The following is a 24,060-nucleotide window of genomic DNA, read 5'->3' as shown; positions in this document are numbered from 1 at the left end:
CCCTGCAGCCAAGGGGAACCTCAACAAGAACCTTTGCCACGGAGAAAAGTGAAACACTGGAACTCATCGGTTTACAGAAGTTTTTATTGTTCATTAAGGAAGCTTTTGTGCAAAAAAACCCAAAAAAAACCAAAAAAAAAAAAAAAGGAAAAAAATCAAGACAATGTTCTTTAGAAAGCAACTGCACAGTGTCCCCCCAGCATGACTCAAGCAGGTCGGGTGCCACAGTCCACAGGAAGGGAGAAAACTAAAAGGACTCCCAGCAGCAGCACAGGACTTCCCCTGGGTTCAGCTTGCCAGCATGAATCCTACTAAAAACCCCAGGAAAATAAATCCTTCCCACCAACCTGCCAGTACAGCCCCACCTTCCCCTAAGAAAGATCCACGCCATCCAGTTTAAAACACCAAACGCCACGCTCTGTGCCGTGGTGTCACACAACCTGTCCCTCCAGGGCAGGACAGAGCCCATCTCCTATCTGCTCCATCTGGGATACACCACCAGAACCACTGCACAAGCCTGCCAGGACAGAAAGCTGCAGGTATTTTTATGTCTTTAGGGGAAATTTTCCTTTTTTTACCTCTTGTTTAAAGCCATGAATGCAAGCAGGGGAGAACAACTCTGTTGCCACCTGCCAGCACTGCCCAGGCTTTTAGTACGCACACAGATCAACTAAAAACCTGCAGCCCAGTGGTTTTCCAATGAAAAATACTCAACTTGCTGCTACAGCATTGTTACTGGAGCTCCTATATGCCCCACACACCACAGGAACAGCAGGAGTTACCAGAATCTTTCTGAACAGGACTGGAATTTTCAAAGCTCCACATCTGCCCAGCTGCTCCTTCCCAAAGGGTCTCCTCAGAGGTACCTCCGTGCCCCTGCTTTGGGGATTCACCTTATCAGAAGTGCACAGCCATTGCAAGGTCTGTCCCAAGCAACAAAAGCAGGATTCTCACCCCAAAGACCCTTGTTCCCAGGGTAGCAAGCCTGCCTTGAAGGCTTTTTTTGGGGGGATTTTAGGCCATTTAAGTGGAATTTCAGAGAGGTGTGAAAGGCAGGCTGTCAAGTGTGCTAGCAGAGCTTTAAATAGCTACTTTAGCGCTCCTACCACCTGCCATCTCTGCTTGCTGCATTTGCCAGCAGAAATGAGAACTCTGGGTAACAATTTGTACCTCCAGTTACTCAGAAGGGCGTCAGGGAGAGTGGGTGGGCAGCAGTGGGTGGTGCCCCCAGGCCTCACAGCACCTCTCAAGTTTTAGATGACTGAAACATGCTGTGAGAGAAAAAGCAGAGCAGGGAACAAACAGGTTACGATAAAACCCGTTTTTCCACAAATTCCACCCCCTTTGACATATTCCCAGCTCCTGCTGACTTGATCCTCCTCCATCTTCCAGTGAGGAGGATCTCATGCTACCTCCTCAGCACCCAGCTGGCTGCTTGTGGGAAGCTGCAAGACCAAGCAGAATTGAGCAACTAGGATAAGGAAAAAGGGAGTGATTCCTCAGGGACACATCAGCATGCTTCAGGAAACTGACATCCCACGGGACTGGGCTTGGCAGCAGAACGCCTGAGCTGAGACTGAGCAGTCCAAGGAAATCAGAAGGATGTGATCAGAGGCTGAGGGAGGGTTTTCCTTAGCTATAACAACACCATGAGCCACAAGCGTGGTCGCTCAAATGCAAAAGGCTGATCACTCCAATGCATCTTTTTAATTACCAGTGACTTTGAAAGTTAGCTGGGCACACAAAGCCTGCTCCTCTGCATCTGCAGAGCTTTGAAAATTCCAGCCAAAAGGATTCCCAGATTCAACATTATCCCTTAGAGTTCCCATACACAGAAAATAAACATTCCAGCCAGATGTTAAAAATGCAAAGCATGTAAAATCTTCCCAATGCTGCCTACAGAAAGACATTTGAAAGTTTAGCTGCTATCTTGCTCTTTTTTTTTTTAAATTAAAAGATAAGAGCCTTGTCTCATTTCACCATCTCTGTCATTCTTCCCAGCACATAAACACTTCAGCCTACCAATTAAAAAAAAAATCTACAACACACTGACTATTTTTAGGAGCATAATGGGTTAAACTGTACAATCAGAAATATCTTTGTTAAGTCAACAATGAAAATCTGATCCTTCAACAGCAGCACTGCTACAGAAGAGTTACAACAAAGGAACTTGAAGGTCAAATTGTTAATGAGGCAGAGAGGAGGGACAGGTGAGATACAGCTCTCTGCCAACCTCGGCCCACATTTCCTAAGAGCCATGGCAAACTTTCAGAACTGGAAATTCTTCTTCTAGTTCCACACATGACGTTTGCAGTGATCAACAGCCTAAAGGGGAAGAAATAGCTGATATTAGTGGAAAAAAGCCAGTTTGCAAACAAGCAGTTCAACGCCTTATCCTGAGCCAAGATCTTGAGAGCAAGTCTGTTTTTCTTAAAGTAAGTGATTTCAAAGAGGACTAGAATAAATAGCATCCTGAGCCTCATCAGGCAGGAGCTTTAGGAAAGAAGGCTGATGACCCTTAGCCATTAAGGCCTGGCAGAAAAAGCAATAGTGGAAGCCAATTTTTAGAGCCTGCTGAGAGATTGTGACACGGTCTGCTGGCTGCAGGAACACTGACTAAATATAAAGCTGACACTGTACCTTACTATAGATTCTGAAATACTGGCAGACAGGTGTGGGACACAAAAAGGAGAGAAAAGTCAGCTTTGAGAAAGCCAAGAGCTTATGAAACACCCTCTAATCAAACTAGTACCCTTTTGCTTATTTTGAACTGGAGTTCATCCACTTTGAAGCGCAGTAGAAGCCAAAAATGGCTCAGAAGGAGCTGTCAAAGATCAGAAGGACACTGGAGGCAGAAGGCTGCTTTACTTACATTGCACTGAGCAGCAGTGTCCATGTTCTTACACCAGTAGCCTGGACCCCAGACACAGGCATCATTCCCCAGGAGAGGCTCTTTAGCTGACTCACACACTCCAAGTTTCTGGGAAAAGAGCAGCAGCAGAGTCAGCACCTTCCTAACTGCACCAAGAGATCTCAAGTGCAGCCTTATGTCTGAGCTTCCACCTGAGGGAGTGTGGAAGCTGCACTGAGGCAGCTGCAGGAGCTCTCACTGAGTCACACCTGCAGCTGAACCAGCAGCCCTGTAACCTGAGCCAGGGCAGAGGGAAGTTACTGGAATTCCTTCGTATCAAGTTCTGAAAAACAGATCTTCTAGAGAGGGACCTTTCTCAAGAAATGTCACTTTACCTCCCACCACACTGAGGGCACGTCACACACACCCTGTCACTGAACCTCAGCAGTGGATAACCCCTGGCAGTCTCTCCTGCTGCTGGGCTGGCAGGAACACAGCTGGCCATTCAGGAAGCCCCAGGCCTTGCACAAGGGGCTTGCTCCAAGCATTCAGCGTGCTGATTTTGATTCCAGCAGAGTTTCTGCTTGCTGGGCACTGAAAGGCACCCAGGACTGTATCAGAGCCTACCCTCAATAAAACCAAATCCAATACTCACAGTGCAAACAAAAGTGGGATCCATCACCTCTGCCAAGAGTTGCACAACCACGGGTTCATACTGTTCCACAAACTGCACACACTGTAACAAAAACACAGGGTGAGAGATTCTCCTGCTGGAGCCTCTGAAAGCAGAGGAATGTGTGGTCAGCACACTACCCCAACAACACACTCCACAAGGATAAAGCAGAGGCTTGAGCTCTGCACATGGCACAGGAGTCAGGCACTAATCACACACCTACATCATTGTTTCTGCCAGCTCATACCTGCCTGCAGCTACACTATGAGGAGAGAAGGGGTCACAAGGAAAAGAACCAAACAGGCTTTGGGAAAAGAACCAAGCAGAGGAAGCTTTGACTGCAAAGCTTCATCTCTGATCGTGGAGATCACGCCTGTCTCAAGAGGGAAGCACACACAACCAGCTGGAGACAAACTTCCTGAGCAGGACAGCAGCAAGGACTCCCAGGCACTTGTGCTCAAGTTATTCCCTCAGACAAGGCTGCAGCAGGAGCACTGCCTGCAAGAACAGCCTCTCTCCCTCTAGTGGAGAGACTGGCTCCAGAGCTGAGGAAGATGCTGCTGCTGCTCTCAGCAGAGACAAACAGCACCAATTAATAAACCAACCACAGCTATTAAACAGCCTCACAGCAGGAAGAGCTGCTCCACAGCAGCTTTAAGCCTCTATATTCTATCCCCAGTAAACTTACAAGCAGTTGCCACTTGCTGACACTCAGCAGCCACCTAATAAGATTTTCAGGTAAATCTTGATATCAGTGGTGTAACAGGTGTCCCACTGGAATTACACCAGCCTACCTTCAATTACTTCATTAATCCCCCAAGCAAGATCAGTGTTGAGGCAAAAAAACCAAAAAAAAACCTTCAAGTGTTCCCACCCACTGTTCTCAGAGGATTTCCAGGCAAACCTTTCCTGACTGCAAATTAGTGCAACAATCCAGCCAGTCAATTCAGAGCCTTAAAGCACATCTATTCAAGGACTTGCCAACTCCCAAGGATGGGAACTGAGCAAACCTAATCCCAAACTCCTTCCAGCCTTTAGTAGAGAATTCTGCTACAAAAACCAACATGAGAAGCTGCTCTCTAGTTTTCCCAAATACTTTGCAAGATATCCCTGCCTACAGCAGGGGGGTTGGAATCAGATAGTCTAAGGCTCCTTCCAAGCCAAACCATTCCAGGATTCTGTGTTTCATCCTTCTGTTCAGCTCCATCTGCCTTGCCCTGACTGGAAGGCAGGCTGCCACACAGCAAGGTCATTCAGCTGCCTCAGATCAAGCCTTTTCCTTTTTTTTTTTGTTTTCTCTACCGGACAGGAGAAGCTGCTGTGCTTTGATGCTAATTAGTACAGGGAAAAACCTGTGAAGGATCAGGTTGCTGGACACAAGCCAGTCCCAGCTGCACCTGTGGACAGTTTGTCTCCAGCCAGAGACAAGGCATTTGGCCAAACACAGAGACCTCTGTTAGGAGTACCTGGACATTTATAGCAGAAGCAGAGACACTTGAGAGACGGACCTAAAATTAGCATACAGACAAAATATCAGATAAAACACTCAAAAATGAGGTTGAGCATAACTGTTATGACCTATGCAAACACCAAGACCATGGCTTTTTAGTCTGCCTCCTGCACAAACACCTTACCTGCTCACTGACAGACTCTGGCAGGAAGTGACAGACTTTTTCCAGCAAAGCTTCAATTTCAGCTGTCGTGGCATTCTTCTCTAGCTCTTTGTCAGCATAAGCCACCACCATCTTGCAGATATCACAGAAGCCACCTGCAGGTTTCACCAAAACTGAGAAGGGAAATAAAAAAACAAACCAAACATCAGTGCTTGGGTAAAGAGAAAGAGAAGAAAGGAGGCAGTCCTCAAAAGACATCTCATCATGGGTGAACCAACTCATTTTGAACACCACAGACCCCTCATCACCCACCTGGCTGCTGGGGAAGCTTGCTGGCTGCACAACATTTCAGCATGGCACACACAGCTTCAGGATTTGTTGCCTCCAGGAGCATGTCAATCACAGCCTGGCCATAGACCTCGATGAAGTCCTTGCACTGGTCCTTGACACTCCCTGGGAACAGGCGGCAGACCACCTCCATCTCGTGCACAATCTCCTCCTGAAGCACAGGGCAGGGGGAGGAAATGAGGGAGAGAATTTTGACACAGTTTATAAGCACACCTTTTCTGTCCCACCCAGGATAGAGAGGTTGCTGTTGTGAAAACAGGCAATGAAATTGATTTTCCTACTCCCTTCAGTGCAGCCCCATTTCAGCCAAAGCTGGAAGGGGTACAGTGCCCACCACTCACACACCTCTGTCTTGTTGCTCTCCAAGAGGCCAGTCACTTCTTTCACCATGGTCTCACAGATTTCACACAAGGAAAAAGTCTTCTCTTGAACTGAGGCCTTCTGAGTACACAGAAGAAGAAATACACACACAATAAATCAGCACTGGACCACATCTGACAGGCACAATTCCTAACAGCATTTATCTAGCTGCTCACTTTGGGCTGTATTCAAAAGGTCACACAAAACCCAAAACCAACCTCAAAGGACTCAGTAAAAAGCCTGTCTGAATGAACAGGTATTTTTTATGACTAATTTTCATACTACAACCCCCAGGCAGTACAAGGAGTTGAATTTAGTAGACACAAAGAAATAGGCAATCCCACAGACACAGAGGTCAAGGGAAATATATAGTGGTTTTTAAAATACATTAATGGGGGACAACACTTCCTAGAATTGAGAGCATCCTCCTGTTTGCAAAAATACCCCTTGGAGAAGCCAAGGTCCTTCTTCAAACTCAGAGCTTCAGCATTCTGACTCTGATCCCTCACCTGCACATGCAGAGCGCTGCCCCATTTTTAAAAGAGATCAAAGTATTACTCTAACAAAGAGCAAAACTCAAACTGAGAATTTACATTTAAGGTGTCATTCAGAACTGCTGGAACAAGAGCTCCCTTTTCAATCCTGAAGCATTACCTTGTAGCTGTGGTTCAGTGTAGGCTCTGCTGTTCAAACAAATCAATCAGCTTTCCTAATTCACAAATCAGCATCAGAAACAAGAAAAGGCCAGGGATTTATATGCAGGGAGACTCAGATTATTCTGTGCATGAAAGCTCACCTTTTTCACCTGCTTTGTTACACTAAAGCAAAAAGGAGAGTGAAGTAGAAAAAGCCCATCTTACCTCCACAATTTCCACTTTCACCTCATGAACCACCTGAGCTGGCACCAGAGGCTGAAGGGGAACAGACTTCACAGAAGAACAGAACCCAACCATGGCACAAATATCCTTTGGTTGCTGCAAAGAGATGCATAAGCAATTTTTAAAAGTCTAGAAGTCCCTGCCCTTTCTACAGAGCCTGTGAGCAGGCACAGAGAGCAAAATTTTGAAAGGCTCCAACACAGAGTTTCATGACTACTTCTACTTCAAGTATTGCCAAAGCATTTGGTAAGGTTATAGGCAGGACAGCTACTGGATGGAATTTAGCAGTTCCTGTTAAAGAGGAAGAGGTTACAAACCCCATTTAAAAAACCACGTCCCCATGAGCCCACACTTTGCAAGCCCTTCAAAGGGAGTTGACTTAAGAGCTACCAACACCAGAACAAGCCACCAGCAGCATCACATCAGAGCTGCATCCACAAAGATGCTCCCCAGCTTTAAGTAATCACAGGAGAGGCCAATTATCCTGACTCCAGAGTTCACCCAAAAGCTGAGAGAAATGCCTAGAAGAACCTCTTTCCTCATCCACAAGCTACCTTCTGTAAAGCTGCCAGAAACATCACATTCTGCAAACAGAAACAGTTTCTCTCATTACTGAACACAGCCTACAAGAAACAAAAGTTGAGCTTGTTAAAACCCAAGCCTAACCATTTGTACTGCAACAATTGAACTTGCAGTGTTCTCACAGTAAGAGAAAACAGCAAACAGAAACCAAGTCTGTAAAAAGGCTTTCTGTCTCAAAGAAATACATTCTTCATGCATTTCTTTTTTGGAACATACATTACTAAATGCACAAGTAACTGCCAGACCTGAGGCAAACTGTTCTAAGGAGGACACCCAAAGTGAGAAAGGCTGTACAGAGTGAGATACACAAAACTTGCATTTTTTCACTTAAAGCTAGAAGAAAATCACCCTTGGTCCTACAGGTAATTAGAAGATCACATCTCAGCCTGTTCCAACCTTCCTACAGCAGAGGCTTATCCCAGAGTTAATATTAATACATCATGCCACGATCCCATGCACAGGCAAAAGCAGCACCTCAGAGACACTGTGCTGCTTCAGATTACTCCAGGCAGCACCTTTAAGTCAAGCCCTTTGGTTCATGCATTGTAAGAAGCAGTTCCAGGTATTAATGTTACAGCAACACCCACATACACACATGTTCCCTCACAGAGGGATGACAGACACAAGGTCCCACAGGACAGGTTCAATTAAAAGCCCAAATTGCCCTAGGAAGCCTTCATCGTTTCAGTTCACATACTTCAAACATCTATACCATTGTCCTAGATTTAAAGGTTAACCAAGGGGGAAGACCTGGGGACAGCTTTGCTCAAGCCCTTTTGAGCCCAGATTTTAAACCAGCAGCTGCCAGGAGCCACTGGCATGCTTTTTCCACATCTATCCTTCTTCTATAAGAGGGAGGATATTTTCTGCTCTACTGGCCAAAGCATAATCAAGTTGAAACCTTGGTAGCACAAGGTAGTATCTGGAGCTGGAAGTAGGACTGATGCACTGGAGGGAGCCTTTAGTCTTTCTCTGTTTTAATCACATAAATATCCCTTGTATCTGTCAGCACTGAGCACAGTCACACCAAGTGTACAGCTAAGAGAGCAAGAAGTGAACTACAAGCTCTTGAAGAGCAAAGGGTGAACTACAAGCAGGCTATCACCACAGGCAAGTTGCTCACCTACCTGATCCTTCTGTTGACAGGGGAGATTGGAGACAGAGGAAGAAAGGAGAAATTGAAGATAACAGTTAAGAGAAAAAAACACATCAAGCACTTGGAACTGCATATATTCTTTCCACAAAGATAATGGAATATGACACAGTCCCCACCCCAAAGATCCTCAGCTACAGCAACTCACATTTAATTGCACAGTGCTAACCAGCATTATTCATCTGCAGTTATTAAGGCATCCTGGGCAAGACTACCTCCAGAGAGTCTGGACAACACTCAGATGCACACAAGGTGAAGTCATATCCCAATTTCAGCTGTTAACAACACACTGCATTGCAATGCTGAGAATGAGAAACTAAGTGCTGCTGGAACAAACATTGATTTCCCCCCCTAAATGTTTCAGGAACAGCAGGAGCTTCTAAGTAGCCTATGGCAACTGGAAACAAGAAAAGGCCACTATGTTGCCAAATTCAGGCTCAAGCCAGCCACATTTTATTTTGGTTTTTTTGCTATGTCACCTCTGGCATCTACAGGCTGCACTAAGGAAATGCTTAGCCATGTTTTTTAAAGGCACTCAGCTCTCTGGATAAAGAGGTGCTGTGTGTGAGGTAAATGCATGCTGCTGCAGAAGGTACCACTCAGGAACCTTCAGACAGCAATTCCAGAAGGATGTGTAGCCTTGCTTCCAGGAGACACCTTATCTCTCACACTAATGAACTAATTTTGCAATACTGTGACAAAGCCAACTCTTATATCTCTAACACAGTATTTGGGGGAGGGGAAGTGGTGTAAGCACAGGACTGAGATAAAAGAATATAAAGGAACATGTGGAATGTATCTTCATATTTCAAAGGATTAGAGTGCCTTTTGCACTGCAGAAGTGGTTATTAAATGGAAGGAAATGTGCTAAAGAAAGCATCCTGAAACTGAAATTGCTATCCAAAAACCACCAAGTTCAAAGCATTAACACCAAGACTTAGGGAGCAAGGGCCCTCCCCAAAGTTTTACTGCAGTGCATGTTTCCTGTTTCCAAAGAAGTTAGCTACACAAGCCAGAAAAATGAACTGAGAGCAAATACTGCACTCTGCTGATCTTACCATGTGCATCATCATCTGGATGGCCAGGTCAGAATACTCAGAGATGTAGCTCTTGCACTGCAGAAAGTGGGAAGAGAAAGTCTCATGACTACCAAACCACTTGTGCTGTAGAGTTCATCTAGAATTTTCTCATACATCTCAAGGTATTAATTTACCTGCTCTACTGCATAACAACAGGTCTTTCAGAGCTTGGCCCAAATACAAGATGGCATTGCAGGTTACAAAACTGCTGCACAGATAACTGCTTAACCTATTCTCTTCCTCTCAGGGCAAAGAGCCCCACCTCCCATTGATATAACCCCATTACCCACCCAGACCATGTTTGTGGAAAAAGCCTTTAAGGGCTAGAAGCAATCTGGAGTCCTTCTCTGCTCTTCAGTCCCACACATCCCACCCAATTTTCCTGACCACAAAGTTTACCTTTTCAGCGGTGTTATTGGTTACACTGTGTTAACACATGCAACAGTGTCTCCCTTTGTGATACTAAATAGAGAATATGACCAGGGGATTAAGGCACTGAACAAACTATTTCATGTTTGCTTACAGGAACAGAATTTTTCAATAAAAAAGGGCAGTTTACCATATCGGACATGCCAGGTCCCAAACGGTCACACTCCTCCTTGGCATGAGCAACCAAAGACTTCACAAAAGAGGAGTTTGTCTTCACAGCTTCCTGAACATCAGTGACCAGCTGAATGCAATCCTGGCACACATCCCCACTTGCCTGGACAAAGAGTGAAAGGAAACTCAAGTTGACATAACTTCACATGACATGTTTCAGAAGCTCCTGTTACTGCCAAGTTTTACAAGCCATTCTGAGCTAGGTGCAAACCTTAATAAATACTCTGGAGAATACTTTGAAGCCTCAGCTAGCAGGGAGACAGATGAGCTACTGCTGGTGTGTGCAGCAGCCACTAGATGGAGATTAGGTACTACTTGGCTCCAAAGGCAAGATAATAGTTAAGATACCCAATCTTCAAATCTTTTGGTTTTGTTACAGACCACAGTGGGGAGGTTTCTAAATGTGGCATAGATCTTACCTGCTCCACCCACAGCAGCTTGTTCTCAGCCCACTCACTGCTCAACTCCCACACCCTGGCTTGCTGTCAACACTCAGCCTCTGCACCCAAGTTCATTGCCTCATCTATTCCCCTTTGTCAACTATTTGTTCTTTTCCAATCCAGTCTGTCACCCTTACATTCAGAGACAAACACGTCCCCTGAGGGGCACAGCTAGCAGGTTGCTCAAAATATGGGAGGAGCTGTTCTTCCTCTGACCCTTTGAACCCAAGCTTTCTCTCAAAAGAAATTTGTTTCCAGCAAAATCTGCTTGATTATCACAGTCCTGGATGGCAACAGCACAAGACTTGCCTCTGCACACTGTAGAACTTAATCCAAGATTATACATAGGGTCCACACTAGAACAGCCCTTAGTCCTAGGCTCACCTTAGGCTTCTGCTTGGGCTTGTCCTGAGGATAAAGGAGAAGAGGCACATTAGCCATGAATGGGGATGCCAGCTCAGAGAAATCCAGCTCTGGGATCTTGTTGGTCTGGAGCTGTTTCTGGAGCTTCATTGCTGCAAGGTGCTTCTGAAGGGAGTGGCACAGAGCAAGGGCACTGCACACAACCTCAGGTTTATCCTGGGGGAGACAAGATACACACATGAAGCTCCAAACTGATGCCACTTTAAGAGTAGAGAGTCATTCAGCTGAAACATAGTAAGACAGGGAAAATGTTTCATAGCAAGGAAGGAGTCTTCAAACTAACAGTACCAGCAATCCACAAAGGATTCATATGCACAATCTGAGGCAGAAGAGAAATTCTGACATCCAGAGGAGCACAACCTTTAACATCAACAGCTGAAAATTGCTATCTACTTACAAGCTCTTCCTTGATCATATCCATGATAGCTGGTAGGTAGGAATCCACGATTTCTTTGCACTCAGAGACGAGGCCTGGGTCAGGAAGAAACTCGCAGGTCTTCTCCAAGTAAGAGCGGATCTCATCCTGTGAAAGATGAGGTGAGCAGAGATGGATTGTATCCCTCTCTCAAATGCTCCTTCCACTCCCAAAATGCACAATACAAAGTCTGAAACAAACTCCTCACACTCAGGCAGGTCCAGGTAGCAACAAGCAGAACTAGAATGAGGTTCTACACTACAGACACAGTTCTGGACCTTTGCTGAGATCCTGCCACAGCACAAACATGTCACTCTGCTTGTGTGGCCTGCCTTGCCAGAACAGAACACTTACAATTACAAGGAGAAAGTGAACTTCTGGGCTCATGGGACAGTGACTTGTTTAAACAAAGTACCCACAGGCTGACAAAAGAAAAAGGGAAGCAGTGCCCACAAACCAAAACAAAGGTCAGCTTGTGTAACCACCCACTCCTAGGGACTGCAGTACCCCACCTTTTAATACTGGTGCCCCATTGGCACAAGAACAACTTTTTTAAGCATCTACGGTCAATCAGGGAGGGAGGCTCTAGAATTTGCTAATTTCTAAACCAGTAGAAGCTGTTTAAAAGCCTTTCCCCATGCACTCCAGTCCCTTTCAACATCTGCTGCTTATGTTAGGAAAACACCAGACTACTCTTCCACCCCCTCACCACGAGACCTTGAAACCAAATAGTGTTTTGGGGTGAGGAGAAAAGGAGCTCTGCATACCTCAGTGCCATTATCCTTTAAAATTTTGCCAGCAACTGTCACAAGCTCCTTACACAAGTCACAGGGAATACTGCTCTGGAGAGAGAAGCAAAGAGTTACTTGGAGAAAGAATTAAGTGCCTGTAAGAGCAGAGTGTGAACAACAACACAAAGGGCAAACATTACACCTGGAATGAAGGAAGAAATACTGGTTGAGGCCAGGGTGGGAAGAGGTATTTTTAAACAGAGTGAGGCTATTTCAGGCATGTCCAGCTACAGTTTCGTCAGTAAATCAACGCTGGATGAAAGCTGGCATGCTACCACTTGCTCATTTCACCTCCTCCAGTCCCTTGAAATACAATGTTGATTGCCTCAAGACACCTTCTCCTTTTACCTTTTCCTTCAGAGTTCACACTTGCTAGAAACCTTAGAACATTTCAGGCTGCTTCAGCCACTGTAGCTGTGCTCTGACATTCCTCCCTTCCCCTACTTTTCCTGAAACTGAAGTATCTCTGCACAGATATAGCCAATGTAGACTGAATGCATCTGCAAGTAAAACACCTTTTTCTCCCCTAGAAAACTGTGGAACAATACCCAAACTACAGCTGCATCTAGAAAAGCAGCCCTTACATTTACTGCAAAATGCAACTTGAAAAGTCATGAGAAAATTATGTGTATATGTCCTGTATGATAGGTGGCAATGTAAGAACTTAATCAGACAGTGACCTGCAGATGGACATCCCATTCAATTTGAAGATGAAGAGGCCACATTAATCAAATCCATTATCTATTGGAAAAATGTACTCAGTTCAAATAATTTTCACATCTTCATACAGGTCATGTAGCTGCTGCCTCAGTAACAATCTAGCAGAGTGGGCTGCAGTGAATGAAATGTCTGATTTTAGGGATATCTTGCAGACAGCAGGGCCATGCATTACAAGATACAGGCCTGAACTGCTCCTAAGCACCTTGTACTTCCCACTACCACTGCACTGATTGTCTTGCCTGGGAAGCCTGCTGCATATTCCAAAGCTGCATTTCAGTCATCTGCAAGCTCCTGGTTGATATTTCCAAGCCTTTCTTTAAACTTGCAAAAGTTAAAGAATATGTATGGGGGATCAAGGGGGCTTACTAAATGTAAAATTTGTACTATTATTTTCTGTCATGCCTTCCATAATTTAGCATATGGTGACTCTTTCTGGGAATTTTAACCTTTGAGAAAGACCCAAACAAATACACAGCCTTTTCATAATAATTGCTCAAGTTCAGAAAAGACTCCTCTGAATTAGGAGTCAGTAATAATACAGAGGAACAAGTGAAATCCACTAGCTCCATTCCATACATTGCTGAGTGATTGTGCAACAGGTCACGGGAGAAGTCAGCAGACGAGTTGTGCAAGGCAGAGCAGTGAAAAGCAACCTCCATCCACCACCCAAATTAAGGCACGGCAACCTCAGCAGAGTCTAAGGCAGCACTTAACTCCCATCAGAGACTTGAGAAATCTCCCTCAGCGTGTGGGCAGCAGCCACCTGAGCCCCAGGTGGGCCTGGGGGCTCTCAGAGGCTGGCACTTACCACGGCAGGCTTGCTCCAGACGTTCTGCTGGCAGTGTTTGAGTGCCCCGCACTGCGACGCCGTGCGAATGCTCTGGCACCACACCTCGGGCCCCTTGGCGCACTCCTTCTGCCACAGCACAGGGCTGGCCACGGCTGCCAGAGAGAGCAAACTCCATCAGCCTTCCCACCTCTTTATCCATGATTTTAAGCACATTGCAATCCAGAAATTTCTGGCCTGTCCTAAACACAGGTTACAGAGTCAAAGAAAAAGTGTAAAGGTTGAACTTCCCGAGTCTCAGCACCTCAGCAGTGTGTTCCCCCATCTTCCACCTTTTGTAAAAAAAAAATTTAAAATCCCAAAATACAAACCCTCACTTTGTTTAGCACACAAGAACTACCAGACAATTTGAAACAGAAAAGCTGCTCATTACAGAAATTTACCCTACAGACAGCTGATTCCCAAAGCTACAAGCTCCCTGTTCTCCTGCCCTACTGGCACTTCAGCTCTGAGCCAGCTCGTGATTGCTGCCTGCATTCCTCCTCCCACATGAAGCATCCTGTTCTCACACAGCAAGTGAGAGAGTGAGGAGAGATTTTAGATTAGGAGCCACAACAATGTACACATTGCATGCAAGACTTAAGAGTAGGTACAGACCAAAACACTGACCATAAACAGAAAGCTTTAAAAATGTTCTTAAGGAATGTTCCATCATACTTTTTAAACCTCCTAAATCTATTTAGACTTCCTTTTTTTTTTTCTCTTGGTTAGGTCTTCAACTTTGTACAGAAAAATCTGTGGGTGTGAAAAAAATGTACCAGTCCTTTTTTGGACATTACCTCCCAACCCATGTGGGACCGCCATGCAACCTAAAGAGTTTTCAAGTAAGATACAGAATATCTTCTCTGGACAGTCCTGGTAAAGAAATGTAAAGCATCAGGACAAGCAATGTGCAATCAGCAGGACAAGTGAATCAAATGCATGTTTTCACTGACTTTCCAAGCTTTTTTTTTTTTAATTGTGCTGTCTGGACCTGGCACCCAACTTCTCCCAGTTTCTAAAACCATCCTATGTGTCAGTAAGCTCTGTTTCCTCAGGAGACAATGCCCTACATTGCACTAACCAACCAAGAAACAACAACTAAAATCCATACAGCAGGCAGGCCCCAAAGAAATCTACCACAGTCCAAGCCTACAAGGCACTGCTGCCAAAAATTTAAAAAATGCTAAACAAAACAAAACATAAACCCAACCTGTTCAAACCTATTAGCTGTACAGGTGTTCATTTTACATCAATGCTGTTTGCACTTCACAAAACTCTGTAAAATTACTCTGCCAACCACGAGGCAAGAGTTCAGCTGTTTCATTCCTATGAAACTTCTGGCAACGTTACAGCAGATGAACAATCACTTTCCCATTCCTCATGCCTTGTTGTAGGCAATGAGAGGATCGATTTAAAGCTGAATTACCAGTGCATCTACAAGGTACACAGCCACCACTCACCAAACAGCCAAATAAACACTGCTTTATAGGTGGCATTCTGCAGCCTTTTCAGCTGTTGATTTATAAAGCCTGTTTACACTGGGCTTCAGAGGAATGACCCATTTATTTTAAGAAAAACGTGCTTTGCACACCTGATTTTCTACACAAGAGCTTGAAGCTTGTCACCCTCTCTCACAGTAAAGAGCTTCATGGCATATTATCCTTGAGCACAACAGCCTGGGAGACTTCAGGAGTAAGACTTCAAAGCTTCTAATAATGTATGGTTAGCAAAATATTTACAGCCTATTCTCAACTCCAGCATTATTGATCTGGAAGCCTTAAGAATAGTTAATGTTCAAAGTCAGAGTTGCCAGCCAAAGAGCTGTCAGTTCTGGCAGGGTGACAATAAACAAGAATACACTTGGTTGAGGGAAAGTTATTCTTCCTTTCAGATATTGGCACTGAACAGTGGTAGGAAGGCTCTGGAAGGCAGAGTCAAGCTCTGAATGAAGTCAGTCAAGACCTGGACTTTAAAGAGTGGAATCAAGGATTCCCAACTATTTACAAGCACAGCTTTTAACCTAGGCCTTTATCAAAAGACAATTACTCCTCCTACAATGAAGCACACTGTACACTACAAAACTGAACTACACACCTCCAATAACTGTTATTCCAAACAGTCTCTCAAACTCTTGATTTAGGACAGTGTTTTAAAGCCAAATGGAGGCATTCATGCTGTAACTTGCATTGGTTTGATCAGGCCCTTAGTGAGCCTTCAGGTTTTGTTTGATCATTTTACTTTTCAGATCTGTACCAGCTTCAGCACAATGTCTTGCTCCTTCTTCCTCACAACCTTAACAATAGATCATTATTAAGTTTATGGCAAAGATACTATGCTTCAGAATTATTTTCAGTTATCAGCTTTGCTGGCTGTGTGTCAAGACAATTCTAAATTTGAATTTTTTCAGTACAGATCTTTCCAGTCAGGCAATGACTAAGCAATTTTGTTTGTTAAGGCCACACACGGCTGGCACATTTTAGAGCAGCTGCAGAACAAAGAGGACACACACTAATCACGGCTTCTTTTCTGACACCTTCCACAGTGACTTCAAACATAGTTAAATTCTTACAAGTTTGTTCTGTGCTACAGAGAAGTACTTTTGTTTGAAATATTGTATCTACTATGAAAGGATGCACCTTCATTGCAACAGTATCCACCCTCTCTTTCTGAACATCCTGGGAAAAACAGAAACAAAGCTAAAAAAAACTCTGCATTTATTCAGATCCTGCAGATTCAGAAAATAACAGCTGGAAATTCTCTGTTACCACTTCTTCCCTTTTAGCTTGCTCTCCTGTTTAACTGTGAAACAGAATTTTTCCCTCATATATTAACTTATACTACAACACAAGCAAATATGCCAGTGAAGCGTGTTAAGACCTTGTGCTGTCTCAGAATAAAGGGTTTTGAGTTTTAATTCTCCCCTCCAAATAGCCTTTGCTACAAAAGGAGCAACACCTTAACATGGTATTTCACATCCCCAGCACAGCACTAACCCAAGAGAAAGCAAATAAAGACAAACCCAAGGGAATTACTTTATTTGTGATCTCTGGCATCTCTGTATTTTATATATTGTTCTTTACCTAAGGCCATTCATTTTTTAACAGATTTCTCCTTTCTCTGTAGATCAGCTCTCAGCTGATGTCATGCCCACCAAGAGCTATCCCCCCCTGTTTCCTCAAGTTCTTGAGAGCCACTGTTTTTAGAGCATCAAACAAGTTTATCTGTGAAGGCCAAGGTGTTCCTTGACTCGTCCTCTTCACTGGTTTCTCCCTGCCTGAATCACTTCAGATGTGGCTTCTTCAATACAAGGAAAAAGAGCCTTTGCTTTACCAAGTTTATCCTAACTCACAGACACAAATTTGGGAAGTAGAGGAGATAGCCCCCCTCAGAAAATATCACCTTTTCCACTTGGCTTGTGTGAAAGCACAGCCCAGTTCTTCAGTCCTCTCCAGGAAACAGGAACCTAAGAGGAAGGAAGCTTATAATGGCTGGATTACCATTCTGCAAGGACAGCTACAGGAAAATTGCTAGGTAATTACCTTTCTTGGAAAACACCTTCCCTTCCCTCAAGCATTTGTCTCACTCTTCTTCCACAGAGAGCCAGTCTGAATTTTTTCCTCTAGATTCTCAGAAAAACATCCTAAGAAATCCCCTCCAAAGCTGCACTGAAGCTACAAATGAGACTTAAAATTTAACACCTTATATGAGAGTCAAAGAACAGGGATTCTGAAGGGCCGGATCAGATTCCCCAAAGAGCCAAAGGATGAACCAGAAAACTACCATCCAGAACACAGAGGAATTCAACCTGAAGACTCCAGCCTTCTCCAAACCTAACTGCTAGAATAACCCTTGCTGACAGACAAATTAACCTGAAAAAAAAACCAAACAAAAATAGAAGGAAAATGCTGAGCTGCTGTTCAACTCAATGGATTAAAGTAAAATGTGAAGATCATTTAGGCTGCTGTCAACTCTCATACTTTTTGTGTGTCCAACCTGCATAAGTGGATTAACCTATTCATTAGGAAGGATGTCATTCCCAGGCTGCCCTACTTGCAAGACTAAGAAAAATTAAAAATTCATTATCTCCCAGAGACACCACAGACCAAGGAAATGCATCAGCCTGTGCTATCTGTGCTTGCCAGTTACTGACTTTTCCCCATGTTCTTTGAGACTTGCAAAAGCAAAGTGTGTTTAAGTTAAAGAAGTCAAGAGGGACCAACTACTCTTCACCAAAGTTTACAAAGTATCAAGAAGTGAAGGAGTGACCCCAACCTGAAGTTATCTGAAGGGCTCAATACAGCCTCTCTGGTCAGTTAATGAGTAAAACTTCACAAGTTGTAACTGCATCACACACCAGTGACTCTTGCCAAAGGGCTCCTATGCCTCTGGATTAATGAGGCAGTAGAGAGACCAACATTTGAGGGATTACAGGCAATTTGAAGAAAAAGTGCAGGAAACGTGGCTACCTGTTACCAGCATTCCAGTTAAAAATGAGTCTTCCTGTCCAATACCTACCGAGGAAAAACCAAACTTGAAACATTCCTAACTAGCATGATGGGCAAGAAATTAGTTTGGAGCTAACACCAGGCTCTTCCTCAAAGCTGGGAACTCATTCTAATTTTGGCACACTGCCTCTGCCTCAGGTGCTCCCTTGCTTCCCTCACCAGAACACAAGTTGACAAGAGAAACTGTGTGTGTACAAGCAATCACAATAGAGAGCAGAGAACTGGATGAGCTGGGACACTAAAAGCACCTCTACTGGCCCAGAAAATTGTCCCAGGTAAATGCAAAGGTTGCAAAAGAATAATTTCCAAGTTGGCCAGGTGTTGCCTGCCTGAGATTTTCCTGTAGCAGATTCCAGAAGAGATAAGTGGATGTTCTAGGGCACCTGGTAGTCATCAGGAGTAAGTGGCTCCATACTGTATGCTAAGATATTCCCAAAAAGTTATGAGCAACATTTTTCCCTGCTGCAGATGCCTGTAGAAATACTCTAAAATGTTTGGGGCATACTTCTGGTCCATCTCCATTCTTTCTGGTTTTGTTCTGAGGGTTTTTTGGGGGGGATGCAGGGGACAGATTTCACATGAGTCTCTGCAGAAATCCTGTATTTATCATTCCTGTTTCACTAGACAAATACATCCACGGCACAAAGACTGGAAAAATCTGCTATCTGAAACCAAACATTGCCTCATGACCAAATACAGAGAAGCACTGCCCTAAAATACATACACACACTTCAATGTAGCCTTTTTAATTGCAACAGGAACTCTGATATTTTAGTAGCAGCAAACAAATCGCATTTAAAAGCTGCTCCCTTAAAAAAAAAAAAAACAAACAGAAAGTGAGTAAATCCCTTAAGAAAAAACAAAGTCTCTTTTTATGTCCTAGAGTTCTAAGGCATTGCTTTGAAGAATGAAATGTTCAGGAGATACTGAAAGGCAGGAACTGCTCCTGCCTCCCCCACAGATACAAAACCAAGATGTCCCTGCATTTTATACCAGAAAAGCCTTCCCTGAAATAGCACAGTCCAACGCGGCGGGGAGCCTCAGCTGACATCAGGTGACACATCCAGTTTTGCTGACAAGCTCTATCTCTCCTGCTCCACCCTCCCCATCCCCTCGGCGTCTGGAGGCTGCCGGAGCAGCTCCTTAGCGGCGCACCGACCGCACAGACCGGGGGCGCGGAAAGGCTGCCCGGGGGAGGGCAGAAGGGCCGGCTCAGCTCCTCCAGACACACCGACAGCAACCCTTTCTATTTATACCCGCCCGGCAAACAAGCAGGGGATTGTGCAAGGGCAGGTTTACACAGGGCACATGACTGCTGTGCTATCAAAGCACCGGCTGCGCTGTGTGACAGCCTGACCGTGCCTCAGCGCCAGTTACTGCCCCAAGAAAACACAGATTTTATTTGTATATAATCGCAGCAACATTTAAGTTGGAAAACACCTCCAAGATCATCGAGTTGTGACCAATCACCACCTTGTCATCCGGACCAGAGCGCTGAGTGCCAGCTCTGACACTTCCTGAACACCTCCAGGGGTGGTGACTCCACCGCCTCCCCGGGCAGCCCATTCCAGCACCTGGCAACCCTTTCTGAGAAGGAATTTCTCCTGATTTCCAACCTGGACTTACACTCCAGACCCTTCCCCAGCTCCTCCTTTCTCTGGACGTGCTCCAGCACCTCAGTGTCCTTCCTGTAGCAGACACAGGAGTCGAGGTGTGGCCTCAGCAGTGCACAGCACAGGGGGACAGTCACTGCCCTGGTCACACTGCTGCTGGCACAAGACACCTTCCCCTCTTCTCCTAATTTAATCTGCAGCACTGGGCTGCACCAACCTCTTTTGGTTTTTTTTTTGTTGTTGTTGTTAGAAATCACATTTGTGGCAGAACAAGCCTGCAAACTACAGAACAGTCCAGTTATGTGCTTCATCCATATCCTCAAGAAAATTCAAGCCAGGCTAATTCAGCTCACAAATTTCCTGTCCCCACATGTTCTGACCAGTGTTTGCTAGAGGAATTACACATTACCTTGAATCTGCCTTCCTTACAAAGTTTCAAGTCTACTATTTTAGGGAAGGAGGGATGTGAAAAATATCATATCCTCAAAGTTTTTACTTTCCGCTCCCAGCTCAACTTTTAATTTAGCAAAAAGGGCAGGGGAGGGGAAATACTCAGTTAAAAAGAAACTGAGTCCTGCTTTAACATCACACCCAGCCTTTCTCCTCCCTGCCTGGCCTCAAAGAAAAGGAATAATCAGAGTGCACATCAGTAGTCCAGAGATGCCAGGACCTGTACACCCTGCTTTAATTCTTCTGTCTCTCCCTTAAAGGGAAGATGCACAGAAGCCCTGTAAGTAGGTCAACCAAAAACCCTCACGGCCTGTAAGGCAGCCAAGTGACTCCATCAGGATCTGACAAGAGTGGCTGAATGTTTGCACAGCTAATTAGCCAGCTCGGCAGACAAACGGTGTTTCGGGCTGTCCCAGCAAAATCTTCAGGAAAATCTGCACGGGAGGTGAGGCAATGAGCACCCAGAACCCTGGTGAGAAAAGACAGCTGTTTATTTGTGTAAAAACAGTGACTTCTAAGGAAAAACAGGCCTGACTAGTCTCCTGCTGCCCTCAGCTGCATGACATGCCTTTAACAGGTAGGCCAAGCGAACCCTCATTGCTGAACTGGTTTCTCATTACAATTTCCCTGAACACACCAATGGGAAAGCTGGTGGATGCTTCAAGGTGAAGCCTTTTCACTTTCAGAGCCCGAGAAACTGCAATGATTTCAGCCATTTGGAAGCTGTGCCAGAAGGAGTGGCAAGTGATGGCAGCTAATTCAGTGCAGAGCAGACTCAAAGGACACTGTGAAAGCACATAAACACGCAGAGTGAAAGCTGATATTTGCTTTCTTGCTTCCTGCTTGAAAATTCTGAGGTAACCCATTAAACTGTCCACATATCAGCATATTAAATATTATCAGTATATCCAGGAGAAATTATCCCTGTCCTAGGCAGAGGGTTGGAACTAAATGACCTTTAAGGTCCCTTCCAAATCAGGTCATCCTATGATTTTATGACAGCAAAACTACAATAAAGTACAAGACTCACGTACAATCATGAAAAATTTCCCAGGATTATTTATTGTACTGCGCCAGCTGGTTACTCCTATGGCCTTTAAACAACCAGTTGGGCTTTTTTTTTTTTTTACTTTTGAAATGCTGCAGGTTAAACTTGCGAGCAAATAAGCTTTAATATTAAATAGTCTAATTTAGAAGAAAATTCTCCAAACAAATGTGCACGTCATCGTGTAAGTCCTTACATTTTGGGCTTTCTAGCTATTCCATCCCACAGCCTAAAGGTGTATTACCACTCGTCAGACTATGAATCATTTCTGTCCCTCTGTCAAGCTTCTGCAATGTACAAAACACAAGCACTGCACGCTCTAACCTCGAACCCTACAGCTAAAGGGAGACGATAATCCATTCCCCCCATCGTTTTCACCTCAGCAACAACAGGTAACGAGATGACAAGCAGCAAAATCAGTGGAATTTTCCATAGGGAGCAGGAGATCCTAATGCAGAAACACAACAGCAAAGGCAACCTCCCGCCATTCGCAAGAGGATTAGCAGCCATCTATCCCTGAAGTGGCGGAGATAAACAGCGCTGCTGGCAGGAAAAACACAACAGTCCCTCCTGATTGTCCCCGCCAGCCCGGGCTCTGAGCCGCCCCATCCGTGTGGGGCGAGGAAGCGCATCCAGCCCGCTTCCATCGGGAAAGCATTTCCCCACCCGCAGCGGGAACGGCCGGATCCTCACGGGGACTCCCCCCTTCTCCTTGCCCTGGCGCTATTTTTGGGCCGCTGTACCTCCCCCAAACACAGCTTTGCCACCATAGCCACCCCCAAGGCGCCTTAGAAACCCCTGGAAAGCGCAGTGCTCCCCTCGCTGCTCCCTCAGTTTGGGACCCGGGAGCGGGGGAATGCAAACAGCCTTAGGACCGGCCTTCGCCCCTCCGCGCTGCCCTCGTCCGGCGCACGCTGAGCGCTCTCCCCGAGCCCGCCGGGGCTCAGCTGGACGAGGAAGGGGCTCGGGAGGCGGAGGGCAGCGCTTACCGGCGGCCAGGAGCCCGAGGAGGCTGAGGAGCCCGAGGATCAGCGCCCGCGCCATCGCTGCCCCTCCGTGCCCGTCTGCAATGCGGCGCCGCCGGCACCGCCCGCGCCCGCCCTTATATAGCGGCGGGGAGCGCACGCGCGCGCTCCGCCCCGCCCCCCGCGCACGCGCAATGGCGAGACGGGGGAGGACGGGGGTGTGAGGGGCCGGAGCCTCTGAGGGGGGGGGGGCAAGATGGCGGCCGGGGTCGGCGGTGCGGCTCGCCAGTCCCCCCGCTGCAAACGGCGGTGTCTGGCCGAGAATAAATAAAGCCTTCAAGACGATTTTTGCCTCCGCGGGCGCTGCCCTGAGGCAGGGGGAGTCCCCCCACACAGACCAGCCAGGCTAGCAGCGTCTGATGGAGGCACGCGCCGACATGGAGGCGGTGTTAAGGGGTTGGAATGCGCCTTTTCCAATCCGCTACCGTGCGCTTCCCGCTAGACCAGGCTGTCTCCCACCTGGCTCCAGGATATTGTGTCCACAAACCTCCTTGTGCAGCGTGTGCCAGTGCCTCAACCCCCTCACAGCAATAGACGTTTCCTCTTAACATCCAACCCGAATTACCTTTCCTTCAATTTGTACGAGTGCTGGTGAAGAATCCCTCCCCAGGTTCGCTGTGGCCTCCTTCAGACGGCGGGATGTGCCGTGAGGTCTCTGCAGGCCCGAACATCACTTTGGGTATCAGCCATCACAGTTCTCCCCTCACAGCCTTCCCATCTGGCTTGGGACACAATGGCAATGCTGCTTTCTCCTTGTCCCCGGTGGCACAGGGCAGCCAGGTGCTCCAAAGGAGCAGCAATTAAAAGTAGGATTAAGAACAGCCTGCATTCACTTGCTGTCTCCCAGCCTCTTACTCCTGCCTTGCCCATTGCACTGATGCAGCTAACTGTTAAAACAAACTAACCCAGAGGGGAAAAAAACCCAAAAAAACAAGCAGTGTTCCCCTGACTGGATCAACAAACTGAACCAGCCCTGCTGAGGAACAGAGCAGATCCCTCGTGGGCGCCCCAGGACTGGGCAGAGCAGCCAGACCAGCTCCCCTCTCCATCCAAACCCACACTCCAGGCCTGCTGTAGCTGCAAGAAGGGCCTCGATGATGCTTCCCACGGCCTGGGGAGTTGGGCATCCCACACACTTATCCCATCTAAAGAGCTTGGTCTCTGCCCAGCTTACCCTGTTCCCTGTGGGGACCTTCCAGGTACTGCCCTTCATCTGAGGGCACACACATTTTTACCTTATTAAGGTCCTTACCTACATGTTCATTTTTCAAGGACCAGATTTGTTGATAACATTTAAGGTTTGCTTGCAGCATAGAGGTTAGGAGGAAGTGGATCTGTTCTGTTTCACTTTGCCCAGCTAACACACATTTCTCCTTTCCTTATAAGACCCTTTCAAAAGCCCAGCTAAGAAGCCCCAGTTCCTGTGATTTCCTTCACAAACCACATCAGGAGAACTTGATGCTTACACAGGGCCTTTGCCTCTCCACAAGCGTTTCATTTGAAGCCTCTGCTATCACCTCATCAGGAGCCAGGTTCTTAGGTAATTCCCAAACTGGAGCCAGGTGCACCCAGACTGATCAAGGAGGCAGAAAGCCACCCTCAATTTTGGTCAGACTAAACAAGCAACCTTTACTCTGGCTCTAAAGCCACCCTGCCTAGGCAGGGCT

The 24,060-nt window shown here is 46.0% G+C and overlaps 1 protein-coding gene across 3 annotated transcripts; it reads right to left on the bottom strand.

Annotated features, from left to right (window-relative positions):
- Positions 1-66: 66 nt before the first annotated feature.
- On the bottom strand, positions 67-22,479 carry PSAP (prosaposin). 3 transcript variants are annotated; one of them, XM_084210470.1, is made up of 14 exons: positions 22,358-22,479; positions 13,735-13,868; positions 12,183-12,257; positions 11,398-11,523; positions 10,962-11,156; positions 10,097-10,240; positions 9,517-9,573; positions 6,706-6,819; positions 5,831-5,926; positions 5,450-5,636; positions 5,159-5,310; positions 3,507-3,587; positions 2,873-2,980; positions 67-2,325 (listed from the first exon to the last, which is right to left on the bottom strand). In XM_084210470.1, exons 1-14 carry the CDS (start codon positions 22,410-22,412, stop codon positions 2,290-2,292), a joined length of 1,560 nt encoding a protein of 519 aa, XP_084066596.1. In that variant the 5' UTR covers positions 22,413-22,479; the 3' UTR covers positions 67-2,289. The 3 variants fall into 3 exon arrangements, with proteins under 3 accessions (XP_084066596.1, XP_084066597.1, XP_084066595.1); XM_084210471.1 differs by having other exon boundaries at positions 5,831-5,923; XM_084210469.1 differs by lacking the exon at positions 67-2,325 and having other exon boundaries at positions 2,813-2,980.
- Between the last annotated feature and the right edge of the window lie 1,581 nt (positions 22,480-24,060).

Source organism: Fringilla coelebs (genome assembly GCF_963513975.1).
Source record: "Fringilla coelebs genome assembly, chromosome: 8".
In the NCBI taxonomy this organism is placed as follows: domain Eukaryota; kingdom Metazoa; phylum Chordata; class Aves; order Passeriformes; family Fringillidae; genus Fringilla; species Fringilla coelebs.
This window is presented reverse-complemented; position numbering and strand designations above follow the sequence as displayed.